The sequence below is a fragment of the Rhinoderma darwinii genome, chromosome 1 (genome assembly GCF_050947455.1).
Source record: "Rhinoderma darwinii isolate aRhiDar2 chromosome 1, aRhiDar2.hap1, whole genome shotgun sequence".
Classification (NCBI taxonomy): domain Eukaryota; kingdom Metazoa; phylum Chordata; class Amphibia; order Anura; family Rhinodermatidae; genus Rhinoderma; species Rhinoderma darwinii.
The window spans coordinates 495,804,472-495,821,577 of record NC_134687.1 but is presented as its reverse complement, the minus strand read 5'-3'; the positions used below and the strand labels follow the sequence as shown (position 1 = coordinate 495,821,577).

The 17,106-nt window shown below is 42.9% G+C and overlaps 1 protein-coding gene across 1 annotated transcript in view; it reads right to left on the bottom strand.

Moving 5' to 3' along the window:
• The window catches only part of OSBP2 (oxysterol binding protein 2), a 385,374-nt gene that overhangs the window by 140,896 nt on the left and 227,372 nt on the right, over window positions 1–17,106 (bottom strand). Inside the window, exon 3 of the mRNA XM_075835587.1 lies at window positions 15,911–16,161. Coding sequence (XP_075691702.1) covers window positions 15,911–16,161 — 251 coding nt within the window. The remainder of the gene's footprint in view (window positions 1–15,910; window positions 16,162–17,106) is intronic.

Here is a 17,106-nt window from a genome sequence, read left to right as displayed (position 1 = left end):
TATCTACAGGGGGCTATGTGTGGTGCTATCTATAGGGACTGTGTGTGGCGCTATCTACAGGGGGCTATGTGTGGCACTATCTATGGGGGCCATGTGTGGCACTATCTATAGGGGCTGTGTGTGGCGCTATTTAGAAAGGAATGCTGTGGCGAGATCTACATGGGGCACAAAGAAGGCATTATTACTGTGGGGGCACAAATGGGGCCCGGTTACGGATGGGGCACTTTTATTGTGTCGAGCACTAATGGATCATTATTACCATCTGGGGCACTGTGGATTAAGGGTTTGTTTAGAGGATGTGGTATAAGTGTGGAGGGTGTTGGAAAAGCAAGAAATCAATATGTCTGTGTGTCAAATTCTGTAGAGAGGAGTCGTGGCTGGAATACGTCATCACAGTGGTCTGGCCCTGATGGAGAAAAAAAGGGAACGTGAACGACTCTAATCAGAGCAAACATCACCTGTGAGTCACTGGATATAAATGTGCTGTAATCACTTATACGGTCTACAGAGCAACTGTGTATAACTCGCATCTACCACTATGTGGCGGTAATATTGTTTTTTGTATAGTGGTTTTTATTCAGTAACAGTATGGGGGTATTATTCAGTCACTATGTGGTTATGGTGTGGCGGTATTATTCAGTAACAGTATGGGGGTATTATTCAGTCACTATGTGGTTATGGTTTGGCGGTATTATTCAGTAACAGTGTGGGCGTATTATTCAGTCACTATGTGGTTATGGTGTGGTGGTATTATTCAGTAACAGTATGGGGGTATTATTCAGTCACTATGTGGTTATGGTGTGGTGATATTATTCAGAAACAGTATGGGGGTATTCAGTCACTATGTGGATATGGTGTGGTGGTATTATTCAGTAACAGTATGGGGGTATTATTCAGTCACTATGTGGTTATGGTGTGGTGATATTATTCAGAAACAGTATGGGGGTATTCAGTCACTATGTGGATATGGTGTGGTGGTATTATTCAGTAACAGTATAGGGGTATTATTCAGTCACTATGTGGTTATTGTGTGGAGGTATTATTCAGTAACAGTATGGTGGTATTATTCAGTCACTATGTGGTTATAATGTGGTGGTATTATTCAGTAACAGTATGGGGTAATATTCAGTCACTATGTGGTTATAATGTGGTGGTATTATTCAGTAACAGTATGGGGTAATATTCAGTCACTATGTGGATATGGTGTGGTGGTATTATTCAGTCACTATGTGGTTATAGTGTGGCGGTATTATTTGGACCTTGTATTGTGTTGTTATTGGTAATATTGGTCTTATAATAGTGAGCTGTGTTCAGTAACAGTATGCAGCTAATATTTAATATGTATAGCGGTATGATTTAATAACTGTATATGTATATAGATAGGGACATATGCTTTGGGGCTTGCAACACTCCTGGACGTGCTAGAAGTCAGCGATGCAGTTCTCTACACGCCGCCTTCTGTGTGACTGCATTATTGATGCAGTAATTCAGCATTTGGGACCCCACTTTTAACTTTGCCCAGGGCCACACTTTATCTAAAACCGGCCCTGAGCGAGAAATGGTAAGAGCTTGGATGTGCGGTTGAAGGACAGGGCGGAATCGAAGGTTATCCCGAGGTGGCGGATTTGTGAGACTAGGGAAAGTGTGTAGCCGTTATCGGTGATTGATAGGTGGTAGGCTCTGGTAGGAAGATTAAATGGGCGAAAGATGATGAATTCAGTTTTGTCCATGCTGAGTTTTAGGAAGACGGAGGAGAAGAAGGAGATATACAATAGATACTCATGTTCTCTGAACAGCAGAGAGATAACATTAGAACCAGAGAGATAAATTTGGGTGTCATGTGTAAAAGTGGTATTGAAAGCCATGGGATTTTATGATTTGTCCTAGTTAAATGTAGATTTTTCTCAAAATGTGAATGCAGTTTACTTCTGTATAATGTCAAGCGCAAGTTATGTTATATTCTTTAAAAGTTACATGTAATGGTTTAATGTAAATCTACAAAATTATATGGAAACACCTGAGGTCCTGCCGTTACTAGCTTAGTCGATTCTTAGGTAACCAGGAGCTGTAATAGCAACAGGTGCAGGAAACCAACTGTGACAAATGTGTCCAATTAGTAGAGGAATGTCAGAGTCATGTCACGCTGGTGGAGGCAGCTGTACCTCTTACATGTGTTGCAGTCATTGATTTTTGTTAATATATTCTACAAATATCCATATTAACCTAATATTCTAGAGCATTAACTATTTTCACATAACTAGTTTGTAAACTGCATAATTCTTTACCTATATTCTAAAATATAGCATCCGGTCACTATCCATCAGAATAGGCCATCAGTATCTAAATGGTAGGGGTCGGACCCTCTGCACCCCCGCCGATCACCTGTTTTTAAGGGGCCACGGCTCTCTTGCTTCTTTCCCTTTAATTTTCTCTCTCCAAAAAACCTCTTTAAATGGAAACTAACTTTTCAAACAAGTTATGCTAATCTAATAGTATACCTGATATAGATCAACTTTGTAATTTACTTTAATTTAATTGTTTTATCCATGAAAACTGTGTGAAGTTACTGCCAACAGGTGTCTCCCTTCCTGTAATCTGCTTTCCACCTCCTGTTGTCAAGAGAAAATCTGTCTCTAGTTGCAGAGCAGAGAAGATGGACTGCAGGAGGTGGGAGGGTCCACAGAAGTCTTTGGAGGGGGGAGCAGGAGGAGGAAGCAGTAGCAGAGAAAGAGACAGACGCTTCTTATACAAGTCTATAGAGAGGGGAGAGGGAGCAGGGAGAGAAAGACGCAGACACGCTGCCCATAGAAGTCTATGAGGAGTGGAGGGGGAGCAAAGAAGAGAAACAGGCTGCTATTTATTTATTACCCCAGTGCTGGATTCTCAGTTACAGATTCTCCTCCATGCTGTTGCAGTGTGTGTGTGTGTGTGTGTGTGTGTGTGTGTGTGTATGTGTATGTGTGTGTATGTATATATATATATATATGTACATACATATCTCTAATAGCGATAGGAGAGCAGGATTCTCCTTTTCCCTATGTAAGCTGTGTATTGAAGACATGATAGCAGTTAGGCTCTACCCACTAGGTTAGAGAAAACTGAAAATTAGAGAGCCTGCAGAGGGGAAAACTGTTAAAAATTCTATATATAAGTCATATAATGGCCATAAATGGTGTTTTTCCTCATATAAACACATATGACAGCTTATTCTGAAATGTCACCTAAAAGTTAGGTACGCTTTAGGGTCCCCAATTATATCTATAAGACTTTTTTATTGATAAATGCAATCAGTTGAAATCAGTCAGACTCCATTCAGCCAAGTTTACAATTAATTTTGGTTACAACGCTATTCTACTCAGTAACAAATTTTTTGAAAGTCATTGTAGCGTCTATGGCCACGGCCCGTCGATCGGTCATCAACCCCGACGGCCGTGGTCATAGACAGCTTACCTCTCTGCAGCGTCGTCCCCCAGTCAGGCGCCGGCACTCTCTTCTGGATTCCGAGTGTCTCCGGCGGGTGCGCGCGCGTGCACGGCCTTAAAGGGCCAGTGCGCGCGTTTTTTACAGTAAAATTGCAATCTGGCCCAGGATGCCCTGGGCTATAAAAGGGGCTCTGCCCTCTTGCCCTTTGCCAGAGCGTTGTTAGTTTTCCATTGTTTGTCTTGCTTATGGTCTACCAGTGTCTTCCAGCATCCCAGTGTACCTTGCTCCTGTATTCCGTATCCTGTCTCCGTGCTACCTAGTGCTATTGCCGTGCTGTGCTACCTGCCGTGCTGTCCTACAGCCTACGCTGCCCTGCTACGCATCACCAAACGACTTCCCGCCGCCTGTCCCTGGACGTGTCCTCCTCGCCACTGCCTACGATTGCCTCAGGTACTCTTGCTGAACCTTTGAACTGTGTACCCTCCGGATTGGCCAGCTGCCATCCCCGCTACTCGGTACGGCCCAGTGGGTTCACACCTCATTGAGTCATTGAGATACATTACGATCCCTTTTGCTTCCTGTTTCAATCTGTGAAAAAGAAATGAGATAGAGATGGACGTGAACAGAGGCTTATTTCATTTTAATGAAGCTTTCTACCCACCCATTTTACACTAAATGGTCACTCCTGTCTTAGGCTATGTATCTGCATTGGAGGCTCCTGATGGAGCCTCCATTGCAGATTCTATCATATTTGAGTGGAAGAATAGCGCAGCTTGCAGCGCTATTCTTCCTGTCAAAATGGCGTACACCATAACGGACCTGTGAGTGTCTGTTCTGCGACAGATCCATCAAATCGGCATTTTTGTTTTTCTGCTCCTATGATAAAAAAGAAAAACGAAATTGACGCCACAGAAGTGAACTCAGCCTTAGGCCTTATTCATAGAATGCAGTTTTAGTGCAGTTTTTTAAAGATAATCTGTCACCAGGTTTTTGCTGCCCTATTTTTTTCTCCAGCACCTCGTATATATGAGCAGCGGCTAGCTCCGCCCACTGGCCTGCTGATTGACAGCTTTTTCCCCACAGTGTGCATAGGGGGAAAATCTGACAATCAGTGTCGGGTGGGCGGAGCTTGCTGCAGCTCATGAATATTGAGGTCGGGTCGCACTGCAGGAAAAAAACAGGTATATTAGGAAAACGACTTAACATTACAAAGTAAGTGATACACTACGGGAATTAGGGTCTCTTGCACCACTTTATGCTGCCCCCAGATAGAGTAGCCTGGACATGGTGACAGATTCTCTTTAATGCAGTTCTTGAAGCCACAAGGGGATGGTAAAGGCAGGGAAAGTATATAGGAAAAGATTCTACTTCCCCATGTTTTTTTTAATCCACTCCGAGTTGTGGCTTCAAAAACTGCATCAGAAAACTTCAGTTTATGCAATATCCACAAGAGCAAATGTGCTCAGCTGTTTCTGTAACACCTATAGAACAGAATGTAGAGAGCTGCGCCTGACCAGCAGGACAGTTGTCGAGTGACCCATGGATATGCCATAAACATCTATGAAGGAAATAACTCTTTCAAGTGAGTAGGAGCAGAGTTGCAGTACTTCAGCGCGGCCGCTATACAGTGCACGGAGCCACCTGCTTCCAACACCGGCCGCTGTATAACATCCGATGCCCGGAAACAGCCGGAACAGCTGATCGATGCGGGGTCCGGATATCAGACCACCACTAAACATATACTGGTGACCTATCCCATGCCCATAAGTAATAAAGTAATCAATAAGCTATTTTCAAAAAATCTGAAAAAATCTATCTATCTATCTATCTATCTATCTATCTATCTATCTATCTCATATCTATCTATCTATCTATCTCATATCTATCTATCTATCTATCTATCTCATATCTATCTATCTATCTATCTATCTATCTATCTCATATCTATCTATCTATCTCATATCTATCTATCTCATATCTATCTATCTCATATCTATCTATCTCATATCTATCTATCTCATATCTATCTATCTCATATCTATCTATCTCATATCTATCTATCTATCTCATATCTATCTATCTATCTATCTATCTATCTATCTATCTATCTATCTATCTATCTATCTATCTATCTATCTATCTCATATCTATCTATCTATCTATCTATCTCATATCTATCTATCTATCTATCTCATATCTATCTATCTATCTATCTCATATGTATCTATCTCATATCTATCTATCTATCTCATATCTATCTATCTATCTCATATCTATCTATCTATCTCATATCTATCTATCTATCTATCTATCTCATATCTATCTATCTATCTCATATCTATCTATCTATCTATCTATCTATCTCATATCTATCTATCTATCTCATATCTATCTATCTCAGATCTATCTATCTATCTATCTATCTATCTATCTATCTATCTATCTATCTATCTATCTATCTATCTATCTATCTATCTCAGATCTATCTATCTATCTATCTATCTATCTATCTATCTCATATCTATCTATCTCATATCTATCTATCTCATATCTATCTATCTCATATCTATCTATCTCATATCTATCTATCTCATATCTATCTATCTCATATCTATCTATCTCATATCTATCTATCTCATATCTATCTATCTCATATCTATCTATCTATCTATCTATCTCATATCTATCTATCTATCTATCTATCTATCTATCTATCTATCTATCTATCTATCTCATATCTATCTATCTATCTAATATCTATCTATCTATCTATCTCATATGTATCTATCTCATATCTATCTATCTCATATCTATCTATCTATCTCATATCTATCTATCTATCTCATATCTATCTATCTATCTCATATCTATCTATCTATCTATCTATCTATCTATCTATCTATCTATCTATCTATCTCATATCTATCTATCTATCTCATATCTATCTATCTATCTATCTATCTCATATCTATCTATCTATCTCATATCTATCTATCTATCTATCTATCTCATATCTATCTATCTATCTCATATCTATCTATCTATCTATCTCATATCTATCTATCTATCTATCTCATATCTATCTATCTCATATCTATCTATCTCAGATCTATCTATCTATCTATCTATCTATCTATCTATCTATCTCAGATCTATCTATCTATCTATCTATCTATCTATCTATCTATCTATCTATCTATCTATCTATCTATCTATCTATCTATCTATCTATCTATCCTTACTAGCTGTATGTGTTATAGCTCTACTACTCACCCAACACTGCACACTCCGCACAAAAGGAAGACTGTACATTCATAGCAGCCGTTGGAAACATTATCACTGTTGTTGCATAATTTCCTTAGCTGTGAAACCGTATTAAGCAAACGAACATTCTAAAACTGCAACACAAGTCACCTCTTTAGTCACTGTATACTTGTGTACTTACAACCAGTCAACAGACAACCGAAACATTGATTTGAGCATATAGACCCCTCACCAGTGGCGTAACTACCGCCGTAGCGACTTCTACTGGGCCCGCGGCATGAGGGGGCCCGTGTCGCCCGCGGGGCCCCACCATGGCCGCAGGCTCCGCTAGCAGCCGCTATGGCTGCTACAGCGGGACGCCACTGAACACGACTACGGCAGAGCAGGGAGGTATCTCCCGCTCTGCCATTAAACAAAAGACATGTATCCCCTATCCACAGGACAGGGGATACATGTATGATCGCTGGCAGCGATAAGGAGAACGGGGGACTGAAAGTCCCCTGAAGTTCTCCATCACAAACCTCGGACTTCCGGGGTCTGTGTCGGCAGCTCCGTAGAAATGAATGGAGCACCGGTCGCGCTTGTGCGCATGCGTGACCAGTGCTCCTTTCATTTTTATTGAGCTGCCGACACAGACGCCGGAAGTCAGAGGTTAGTCATGGAGAACTTCAGGGGACTTTCAGTCCCCCGTTCTCCCTATCAATGCCAGCGATCACACATGTATCCCCTATCCTGTGGATAGGGGATGCATGTTATTTGTAGGACACACTATAGGTCGCATTTTTTTTTTGGGGGGGGGGGCGCTGTATGGCGTTCCCTACAGGGAGGGGGCGCTGTATGGCGTTCCCTACAGGGGGGGGGCGCTGTATGGCGTTCCCTACAGGGGGGGCGCTGTATGGCGTTCCCTGCAGGGGGGGGGCGCTGTATGGCGTTCCCTGCAGGGGGGGGGGCGCTGTATGGCGTTCCCTGCAGGGGGGGGCGCTGTATGGCGTTCCCTGCAGGGGGGCTGTATGGCGTTCCCTGCAGGGGGGGGCTGTATGGCGTTCTCTACAGTGGGGGCTGTATGGCGTTCGCTACAGTGGGGGCTGTATGGCGTTAGCGCGATACAGCCCCCTCTGTAGATAACGCCATACAGTCCCCCTGTAGATAACGCCATACAGTCCCCCTGTAGATAACACCATACAGCCCTCCCTGTACATAACGCCATACAGCCCCCTCTGTAGATAACGCCATACAGTCCCCCTCTGTAGATAACGGCATACAGTCCCCCCTGTAGATAACGCCACAGTCCCCCCTGTAGATAACGCCATACAGTCTACAGGGGGGGCTGTATGGCGTTATCTACAGGGGGGGCGCTGTATGGCGTTATCTACTGGGGGGACTGTATGGCGTTATCTACAGGGGTGGCTGTAAAAAAGGCACTATCTACAAGGGTGGGGGCTGTGTGACACCCAGGGGAGGGGGGGCCCCAGTCAAAAGTTTGCTATGGGGCCCAGTCTTTCCTAGTTACGCCCCTGCCCCTCACCTACACTTTATTGATGTTTTATTGGGTAACGGCTTTGAATCCCATTAGATTTACGGTAAGGTTAAACATAGTGGCCGCATTGTGGCCGAACACCAAGCCAACATGCAGTTTCACCAGAAAACCATTTTTAACTGATTTGTAATGCATTTTTGCAGGTTAAACCGCTGTTTATTTGCTGAAATGTGCATACATTAACAATCGTATAAACGCTGTGCAGATTTGTGGTGAAAATCGTATGTCTAATCGTTGCTTGACCCCTTTTCAGGCTCTATGTATACTGTTAGTCTTTGCAACCATTTTTTAATACATCTAAAATAAAAACATTGCAATTAGTCTTAGGGTATGTTCACACGTAGTCAACAAAAACGTCTGAAAATCCAGAGCTGTTTTCAAGGGAAAACAGACCCTGCTTTTCAGACATTTTTTTACCAACTCGCATTTTTCGCGGCGTTTTCACGCCGTTTTCGCGGCGTTTTTTACGTCCGTTTTTGGAGCTGTTTTCATTGGAGTCTATGAGAAAACAGCTCCAAAAACGTCCAAAGAAGTGTCCTGCACTTCTTTTGACGAGGCTGTATTTTTACGCATCGTCGATTGACAGCTGTCAAACGACGACTCGTAAATAACAGGTCGTCTGCACAGTACGTCGGCAAACCCATTCAAATGAATGGGCAGATGTTTGCCGACGTATTGTAGCCCTATTTTCAGACGTAAAACGAGGCATAATACGCCTCGTGCACGTCTGAAATTTGGCCGTGTGAACATACCCTTAAAGGGTTATTCTCGTCTCAGACAATTATGGCATATCCACAGGATATGCCATAAATCTTTGATAGACGCGGGTCTCAAACTATGACACCTGCATCTATATCAAGAACAGAGGTCACCCGACCCCAGTCCCACCTGGTGAGGCGGCCGCTGATTCCAGGCATGTACTGGGTGGAGAGGTGGCCACGCATGCGCACGTCTCTCCACATTTTGTTCTATGGGAATTACGCAAACAGCCAAGCAGTGCTTCCTCTGCTATTTCTGTAAATCCCATACAATAGAATGAGGAGAGACACGTGCATGAGTGGTCACCTTTCCACTAAGGCTATGTTCACATCATGTTGTGACCCTACGTTTAGCGTGCATATTGGGAAAACTTCCAATGTACACGCTAAACGTGTCCATAGGGCTCCATTAGCCAACGGAAACAAAAAAAGACAGAGTCTTTTCGGCCTTTTTTTTTAAGGATGGTATAATGTAGAGAGATCCTGCAAAAAAACAGATACCATGCAGTATGGTTTTTTTTTCTAAACATGGGAGCCTACGTGTGACGGATGCCACTGTATGGCATCCGTCACAGGTATACGTTAAACGTATACCTTGGGGAGCTTTCCCAGGACTGGAAACACAGGGAAAAGCATTAGGTAGCGTTTGGACCTGGGTAAGCCCCTTGACATCACTGTACATGTCAATAGGCAAAAGCCATTTTATTATAAGCTGTAGTCCGGAGTCTACCAACTGACTACAGGCAGGGCCGCACTTACCATGTGGCAAGTTGAGCCTCTGGCTTCAGGCGGCACACTGCAGGGTCTTAGAGGGGGCGGCATTACAGAGCTGCTGGACGACGTTTCCATCACTTATTAGCTGAAAGATGTGCTGCCTCCTTAATAAACCCCCCCCCCCCCCCCGACTTCCCCCGCTGCTCTCCACTCTCCTGTCCCTGTTGTAATGTGATCCTGCTGAGTGTCTGGACGGAGAGAGCAGCGAGCACGTGTCTTCACTGCACTGATGACGGCATGAAGAGGCTCAGGGGAAATCCTGCCATGGACTCTCCACCGCTTCCTGATTTTCTCTGGAGTCTACAAAAGGTATGTGTAGTGTGTACTGTATGTATGTAATGTGTGTACTGTGTGTGTAATGTGTGTGTATATATATATAAATATATATACACACACACACACACACACGAGTATGTAATGTACGTACTGTATGTCTATATTTGTGTAGTTTAGTGTGTGTGTGTGTGTGTGTGTGTGTGTGTGTGTGTATTTACATATATATATCTGTGTATGTATCAGAGTGTGTACGTACGTACAGCCTCATGCACATGACCGGTTTTTCTCAGCTGTAATTTATCCGCATATTTGCGGATAAATTGCGGATCCATTCATTTCTATGGCCCTATGCACACGACCGTGGTTTACACTGATCCATATGGGGGCTGCAAATCCGGACCGCAAGAACTCAAGACAAGTAATTTTACGGTTCGGATTTGCCAATAATGGTGAATTGTTGTGAATCCTAATCATACACCAATGCACAACTAACCAGTGCGGTCGGGTGCATGAGGCCATAGCGTGTGTGCGTGTGTGCGTGTGTTTTAGCGATCGGGGAGTGCTAAGTGCTCAGACCCCCAATGATCAAAACTTCTGAAATTTTACTATGACATGTCAAAGGTTTTTTTTAAAGTTTAATTACACTTTAAGGGTCAGTTCACAAAGAGTTTTTTGACGTGGAAACCACGTCGGAAAACGCGCCAAAAAATGGTCGAAAATGCCTCCCATTGATTTCAATGGGAGGCAGAGGCGTTTTTTTACACGCGAGCGGAAAAACCATCTCGTGGGAAAAAGCAGCGGCATGCCCTATCTTTGGGCGTTTACGTCTCTTTCCTCCCATTGACAATGGGGGCAGAGAAAGTGTATTTCACTGCGTTTTTGCCCGTTGCGCTCAATGGGCACGAGCGAAAAGCGTGGCAAACGGCGTGCAGGCAGATCAAAATCTGCCTCAAAATTCCAAACAGAATTTTGAGGCAGAATTTTCTGCCTACAAAAAACTCTGTGTGAACATACCCTTAAGGTAAGTTATGAGCCTATTTTTTCTAACTATTTTAATGTTCCCTAATATAACTGTATTTATTCATATATTTGTACTAATAAAGATGGGGGCAGCCATCTTTATTAGCATCTGTATATGTGTTTCTGCATGACACATACACAGGTGCTATATGGTGCACTCAGGGCTAGGGAATGGGATGCATGATGCATCGAAACTTCGATACTGTTTCGATACTCTGCATCCCCAAACGGTTCGATACCGTTATTTCATGTATTTCGATACTGAGCTGTGCGGCTGCACAGCTCAGTATTGTAACACATGAATGTATGATAGCGAGGCTGCGGCCGTGTGATAGTCATTGCCGCGCTCCTGAGTCCTGACAGCAAGTCCGCGCTGTCAGGATGATGCAATGTGGCCAGCACTGCACTAATGAGCAGCGGCACGGAAGACAGAACATGGTGGGCGCGCTGCAAAACACCCCCATGTTCTGTGTTCAGTGCCTGAACCACCGCTCATTGGTGCAGAGCCGGCTGCATCACCTCATACTGACCGCGTGCGCACTTATTGTCAGGAGCGGGGCAATGACTGTATTACACAGCCGCAGCCCCGCTGGCGGAGATCAGAGAAACCTCTCATCTCTGCCGCCATTCCCGTGAATGCTGCGATCACAGCGGACTGCAGCATTCAGGGGAAAATGAGAAGGGAGGATGTCCCTTGGATCGCGTCACAGGGAATTCCTATGACGCGATTGAGGGACATACCATATATGGGCAGACAGCCCAGGGTCCATTGAAGGACCCCAGGACTGTCCTACCATATTTCCTGTTGTTAGGGCATACTTAGGTATGTCCTAACTGCCTGCCTGTATACTATACGTACACAGGCTAATGTACTGTAATATAGATATATGCCTGTGTACTATCAGTATATAGATATATGCCAGTACATTAAGGTTTAAAAAATAAAGTAAAAACATAAAGTAATGTTAAATAAAATAAAAAATACACATGCACCTTTTTTACAATAAACATTAAAATAAGTCTCAATACATAAAATATACACATAATCCGTATTGGCGCAGCCGGAATAACCTGCACAACAATTTTTTTGCATCATTTATGATGTGTACGCTGTAAAAAAAAAACAAAAAAAACTGCTTTTTATCACTTATTTTGGGGCACGAGGTGCGATGATGAATTTAACCTCCATGTGCCTCACATTAATAGTAATTAACCCCATCATGTACCTTACATATTAACCCATTATGACTGAGAAACATGATGGGGTTAATTACTATTAATGTGAGGCACGTGGAGGTTAAATTCATCATCGCACCTCACATCAGAAAACGGAAGAACTTTATTTTTTATTACTGTTGGCAAAGTATCGAATTGGTATAGAAATCGCAATACTAAACGAAGTATCGGTATCGAAGTCCAAATTCTGGTATCGTGACATCCCTACTCAGGGCATAGGGTCGGCTCCCATCCCTACTTTCCTATCTCCTGCTGGAGCTATTTTAGCTTTGAACTGTGCTCTGTGACATCTACGGTTCACAGGGACCCACAGCGACCCTCGCTTCTAGGGGGAAGACGGGCGCCATTTTATCTAAGAGCGACAGCAACTGCAGTCATCGCAGGAGTTGTCTGTCAATTGAAATGAATTGCCAGGCCCTGCCTGCTGTGAATGCAGGACCACCCGTCAATTTATTTGAATTGCCGCCTCCTCCTGCCCCACACCCTTACCTGACACTTCAATGTGACTCCTAGTAACCCCGGTCACATAGCTAATACAGGGACTCTTCTGTCACTTTAGGAGTCCCTGCATTAGCATTTTCTGGTGCACGGGACCTCCCAGATGCGTTAGAATTATTAATAACGATTAACATTTCTGCCAGATCTCTAGGTCCTGGGCGGCACAATAGGAAGTACAGTTCATTGACCTCTAGTTTCTATTGCAGTGCAGGGGAGAAGACAGAAGACTGCAGTAGGTGAGTAGAAGTATTTTTATTTTTCATACTGGTTATGTTTTGTTTTTTGTTTTGCAGGTTCCGCTGGGCCATTTGGACAACGTCGTAGATTCGTTGGATTACTTTGATGATCTACATTTTTTTAAATAAAATGGTCAGAGGGTTATGTGAGGGAGTTTTTATTTCAATTAAAAAAATAGTATGTCTTTTTTTTATACTTTATTACCGTCTTCGTAATAGCCGCTGTTTGACAGCATCCATTACTAAGGTGGGGCTTACTGTTAACCAGTAAAAAGGCTAGCACCAACCTCCCATTATTACCCCAGTACCCACTGCTATCAGGGGTACCAGGAAGAGCCAGGTACGATCCAGGACCCAACCATCTGAAGGGATGACAGTGCCCGGCCGTCGCTTTATATGTTCAGGTATTGGATTGTACCCGGTTCTTCCCGGTACCCCTGGCGGCATTGGGTACTGGGGTAATAATGGGAGGTTGGTGCTAGCATTTTTACTGGTTAACAGTAAGCCCCAGCCTTAGTAATGGATGCTGTCAATCAGATAGCGGCCATTACACTGGCGGTAATAATGTATTAAAAAAAACACATGGACATAAGAAACATTTTTTAATTTAAATAAAAACTCCCTCACACAACCCGCTTTCACCATTTTATTTAAAAAAAAACAAAAAAAAACATAGATCATCAAAGTAGTCAAATAAATCTACGGCATAGTCCAAACGGTCCATTGGAAACAACCGGGAGAAAAAAAAAGTATGAAAAATAAAAAAATATACACTTTCCTTCTCCCCTGCAATGCACTAGAATCTAGAGGTAAAAAAATTAAAAATAATTCCCCTTCAGACTCTGCTACCTGTCAACTGAAAAGTCTTTCGCCAGAGGGAAATTTTTTCCACATGGCAGAGTACCAGGTCCCAGGCTCGGGTGAAGCTTTCTTTTATTCCACCATTGGGAAGCATATTTTTTCCTGTGGTGGAAGATTTTTCCATTGACATATAGCAGTTCTATAGTGGTGGTGTTAGGGAGGACAAACTCAGCAATTTCACAATGCCCCCAAAATGGGCCGCTACTCTTGGGAAAGTGCTGTGTGCTTGCCTCCAGGCTAAAATGTGCCAGCCAGCCCTGGGCCGTTGGCTCCCTGCCCCACCGTTTTCTCTCGTAGACCACAGCCTGGTTTAGGCCTGCGGTCTACAACAGTCCAAGAGCACGCTATTGACGTCAGCGGCCTAGCGCGATTACGTCACTGCATCATGCCATCATGCCATCCCAATGCTGGGCCACTGAACTCAGCAGAAAGTCAGAACGTCCGGCTGTGGTTACTTGAATAGATTTGTGGGGGGGGGGGGGGGGCGCCTTTCTATTGTTCGCCTCAGGCAGCAAAGGGGCTAGGTTCACCCCTGACTACAGGCTGTCGTAAAGGGTAGCCTGCATTCTGGAAAGTGGTTTACAAGGCAACCTCAAATACTTTTGGAGTTCCAGTAGCCCTGCTTGTTGTCATTGATTCACTATGGCTAAAGGGAGTGTTTCCAATAATAAAGTATAATAAGGAATTGCTATAAAGTAAAAAAACAAAACAAAAAAACAACAACAAATGTGATAGGCCCACTTTAAGTTTAAAATGTGCTGCATGATCTTCCTCAGTTGTATGAGCGCTATCCTACATCTAAAATCGACAAGGCCGGACATGAGAGCTGGTTGCTAGTTAATTCTTGTATAAACAGTGGGCTTTAGAATGTGTTCGCTTTCCCCAGAATTCACTGCTGACTTAGGCTCTGTTCACATGCTGTGTTTTCAGGCGTATTTTGGGGCGCCCTGAAATACGCCCGAAAAAACGGTAGCTGAACGCCTACAAACATCTGCCCATTGAATTCAATGGGGGAAACGGCGTTTCGCTCAGATGGGGCATTTTTTACGCACGGTTTTTTAAAATAGAAAAACGTAAAAAGAAGTAGCATGTCACTTCTTGAGCCATTTTTGGAGCTGCTTTTCATTTTGTCAATAGAAAAACAGCTCCAAAAAACGCCTAAAAAAAGCTTAAAATAAAGTCTGAAAATCAGAGGCTGTTTTCTCTGAAAACAGCTGTGTAATTTTAAGCCGTTTTTGACTCAGCGTGTGAACATACGCCGAGAGGTTAGTTCTGGGTTTCCATCACTTTTAATGACAAGAATAGCAAGGCGTGATGGAAAGCTCAACAGTACATACGACAGACCCCATTATAAGTCAATGGGTCCGTCAGCCAACAAATGAATCTGTCAGACCGTCATGGCTTACATTATCAACAGAAGCCAAAATGCTAGTGTAAACAGAGCTCTAAAATGACTAAAAAACAATCCTGGCATCTGGCATCACCCTATTTGTTTGGTGTGTGTGGTCAAGATGCTTACATTCATGAATGAGTCTAATTTTCTATTGATCAGGATTTTATAGAAGCGGAGATGTTTCTTGCCAAGTATAGAAACGATAGATTCCAGTTTGCAGGGGAAATGTTCTGTAACTTCCTGCTCTTGCCCTAATCAGTGCAGGAAAGAGAAGACAAGGTTGACAACAAATGACAGCACTCCTTTCTCATCATCAGAAGGATGAGGTTGTCTTTCGACAATCTGTATTGATGGTACGTAAGCCAGTGTCAGCACTACTGTTGATCACGTTAGCGTAGACTTTGCTATGTGCCCCCGAACCATGCAGTGGAAGCAGCTGCGCCCTAGGAGGCTGCCGCTCCCGCCTAATCCTTATCCAAGGACTGTGAGTGAATACTTAGAGGTTTCCTTCTTTGTAAAAAAAAAAAAACACAAATCAAGTTTCACTGTAAACAATACACTTGAATAGCCAATGCCTTACGTCAGTTTACATTGAAATGTTAGATTATCACATAAAAAATGATAGAAGACTCACATTGATCATTGCATTTGAAGTGATCCTGAAGAGAGTGGCCCTTTCATTCACCGATTTGATCTTCTCACTGCTCTCTGCTGGCAATTTTAAGTTCTCCAGCTCACTAAGGGAGCGCTGGAGTGCTGCTCCATGCTTAGCGATGAGGTCATTGCATGTACTGAGGTCATCTAGCTTACTTGTCAGAGACTTCAGGGAGCTGTGCAATTCACTTTTGTCAGACTGTGAACTTGGTTCATCGTCCCCAGAGTCATCTAAACAAAAAGAAATGACATATTTCAGTTTATAGTTAGATCTTAAGATCTATTCACAATGAGCATCTACGTTACCATTCACTATTAATTACAGTGCATGAGAGAAAGCTCATATAGGAAAATCAACCTTGAAGACAAAGAAATCCAGGCACATCCCTATTTCTTAACATCCTGATATTTTAAAAACATGATATTGACTCTGACAGCTTGAATAATACATTTCTCATATTCTACACAGCACCACAGTGCATACAAACTAAGATGTTACATGAAATTGTGAGGCCACACAAAGTCTTATTTTTCAAAGAATTGATAGCTCAATGGGCGTCAATGCTTTCCTCCATAACTGAGAGATGGTCATGATGTCTGATGTCATTGTATTGACTATATTTACTATTCCTTCAAAAGTTTTCTGGTCCACGGTGAGCCGTTTTTTAGTCAATCTCGCGTTTTTCACTGCATTTTTTAAGGCCGTTTTGGGAGCTGTTTTTCTATAGTCAATGAAAAACGTCTCCAGCAACATCCCAAGAAGTGACATGCACTTCGTTTTCACGGGCGTCTTTTTACGTGCCGTTTTTGGAAAACAAGGCGTAAAAAAACACCCCGTCGGAACAGAATGCTGAATTTCCCATTGAAATCAATGTGCAGATGTTTGTAGGCCTCTGCTTCCAATTTTTCAGCCGTTTTTAGGGACGTTTACGGCCCGAAAAACGGCTGAAAACACTACGTTTGCATATCCCCTTAAGGACGCAGCCACTTTTGGACCATATGACACAGCCTCATTTTTTAAATCTGACATGTGTCACTTTATGTGATGAATATGTCTGGAATGCTTTTACCTATCCAAGCGATTCTGAGATTGTTTTCTCGTGACACATTGGACTTTATGTTAGTGAAAAAATTTGGTTGATAAATTCAATATTTATTTGTGAAAAACACCAAAAT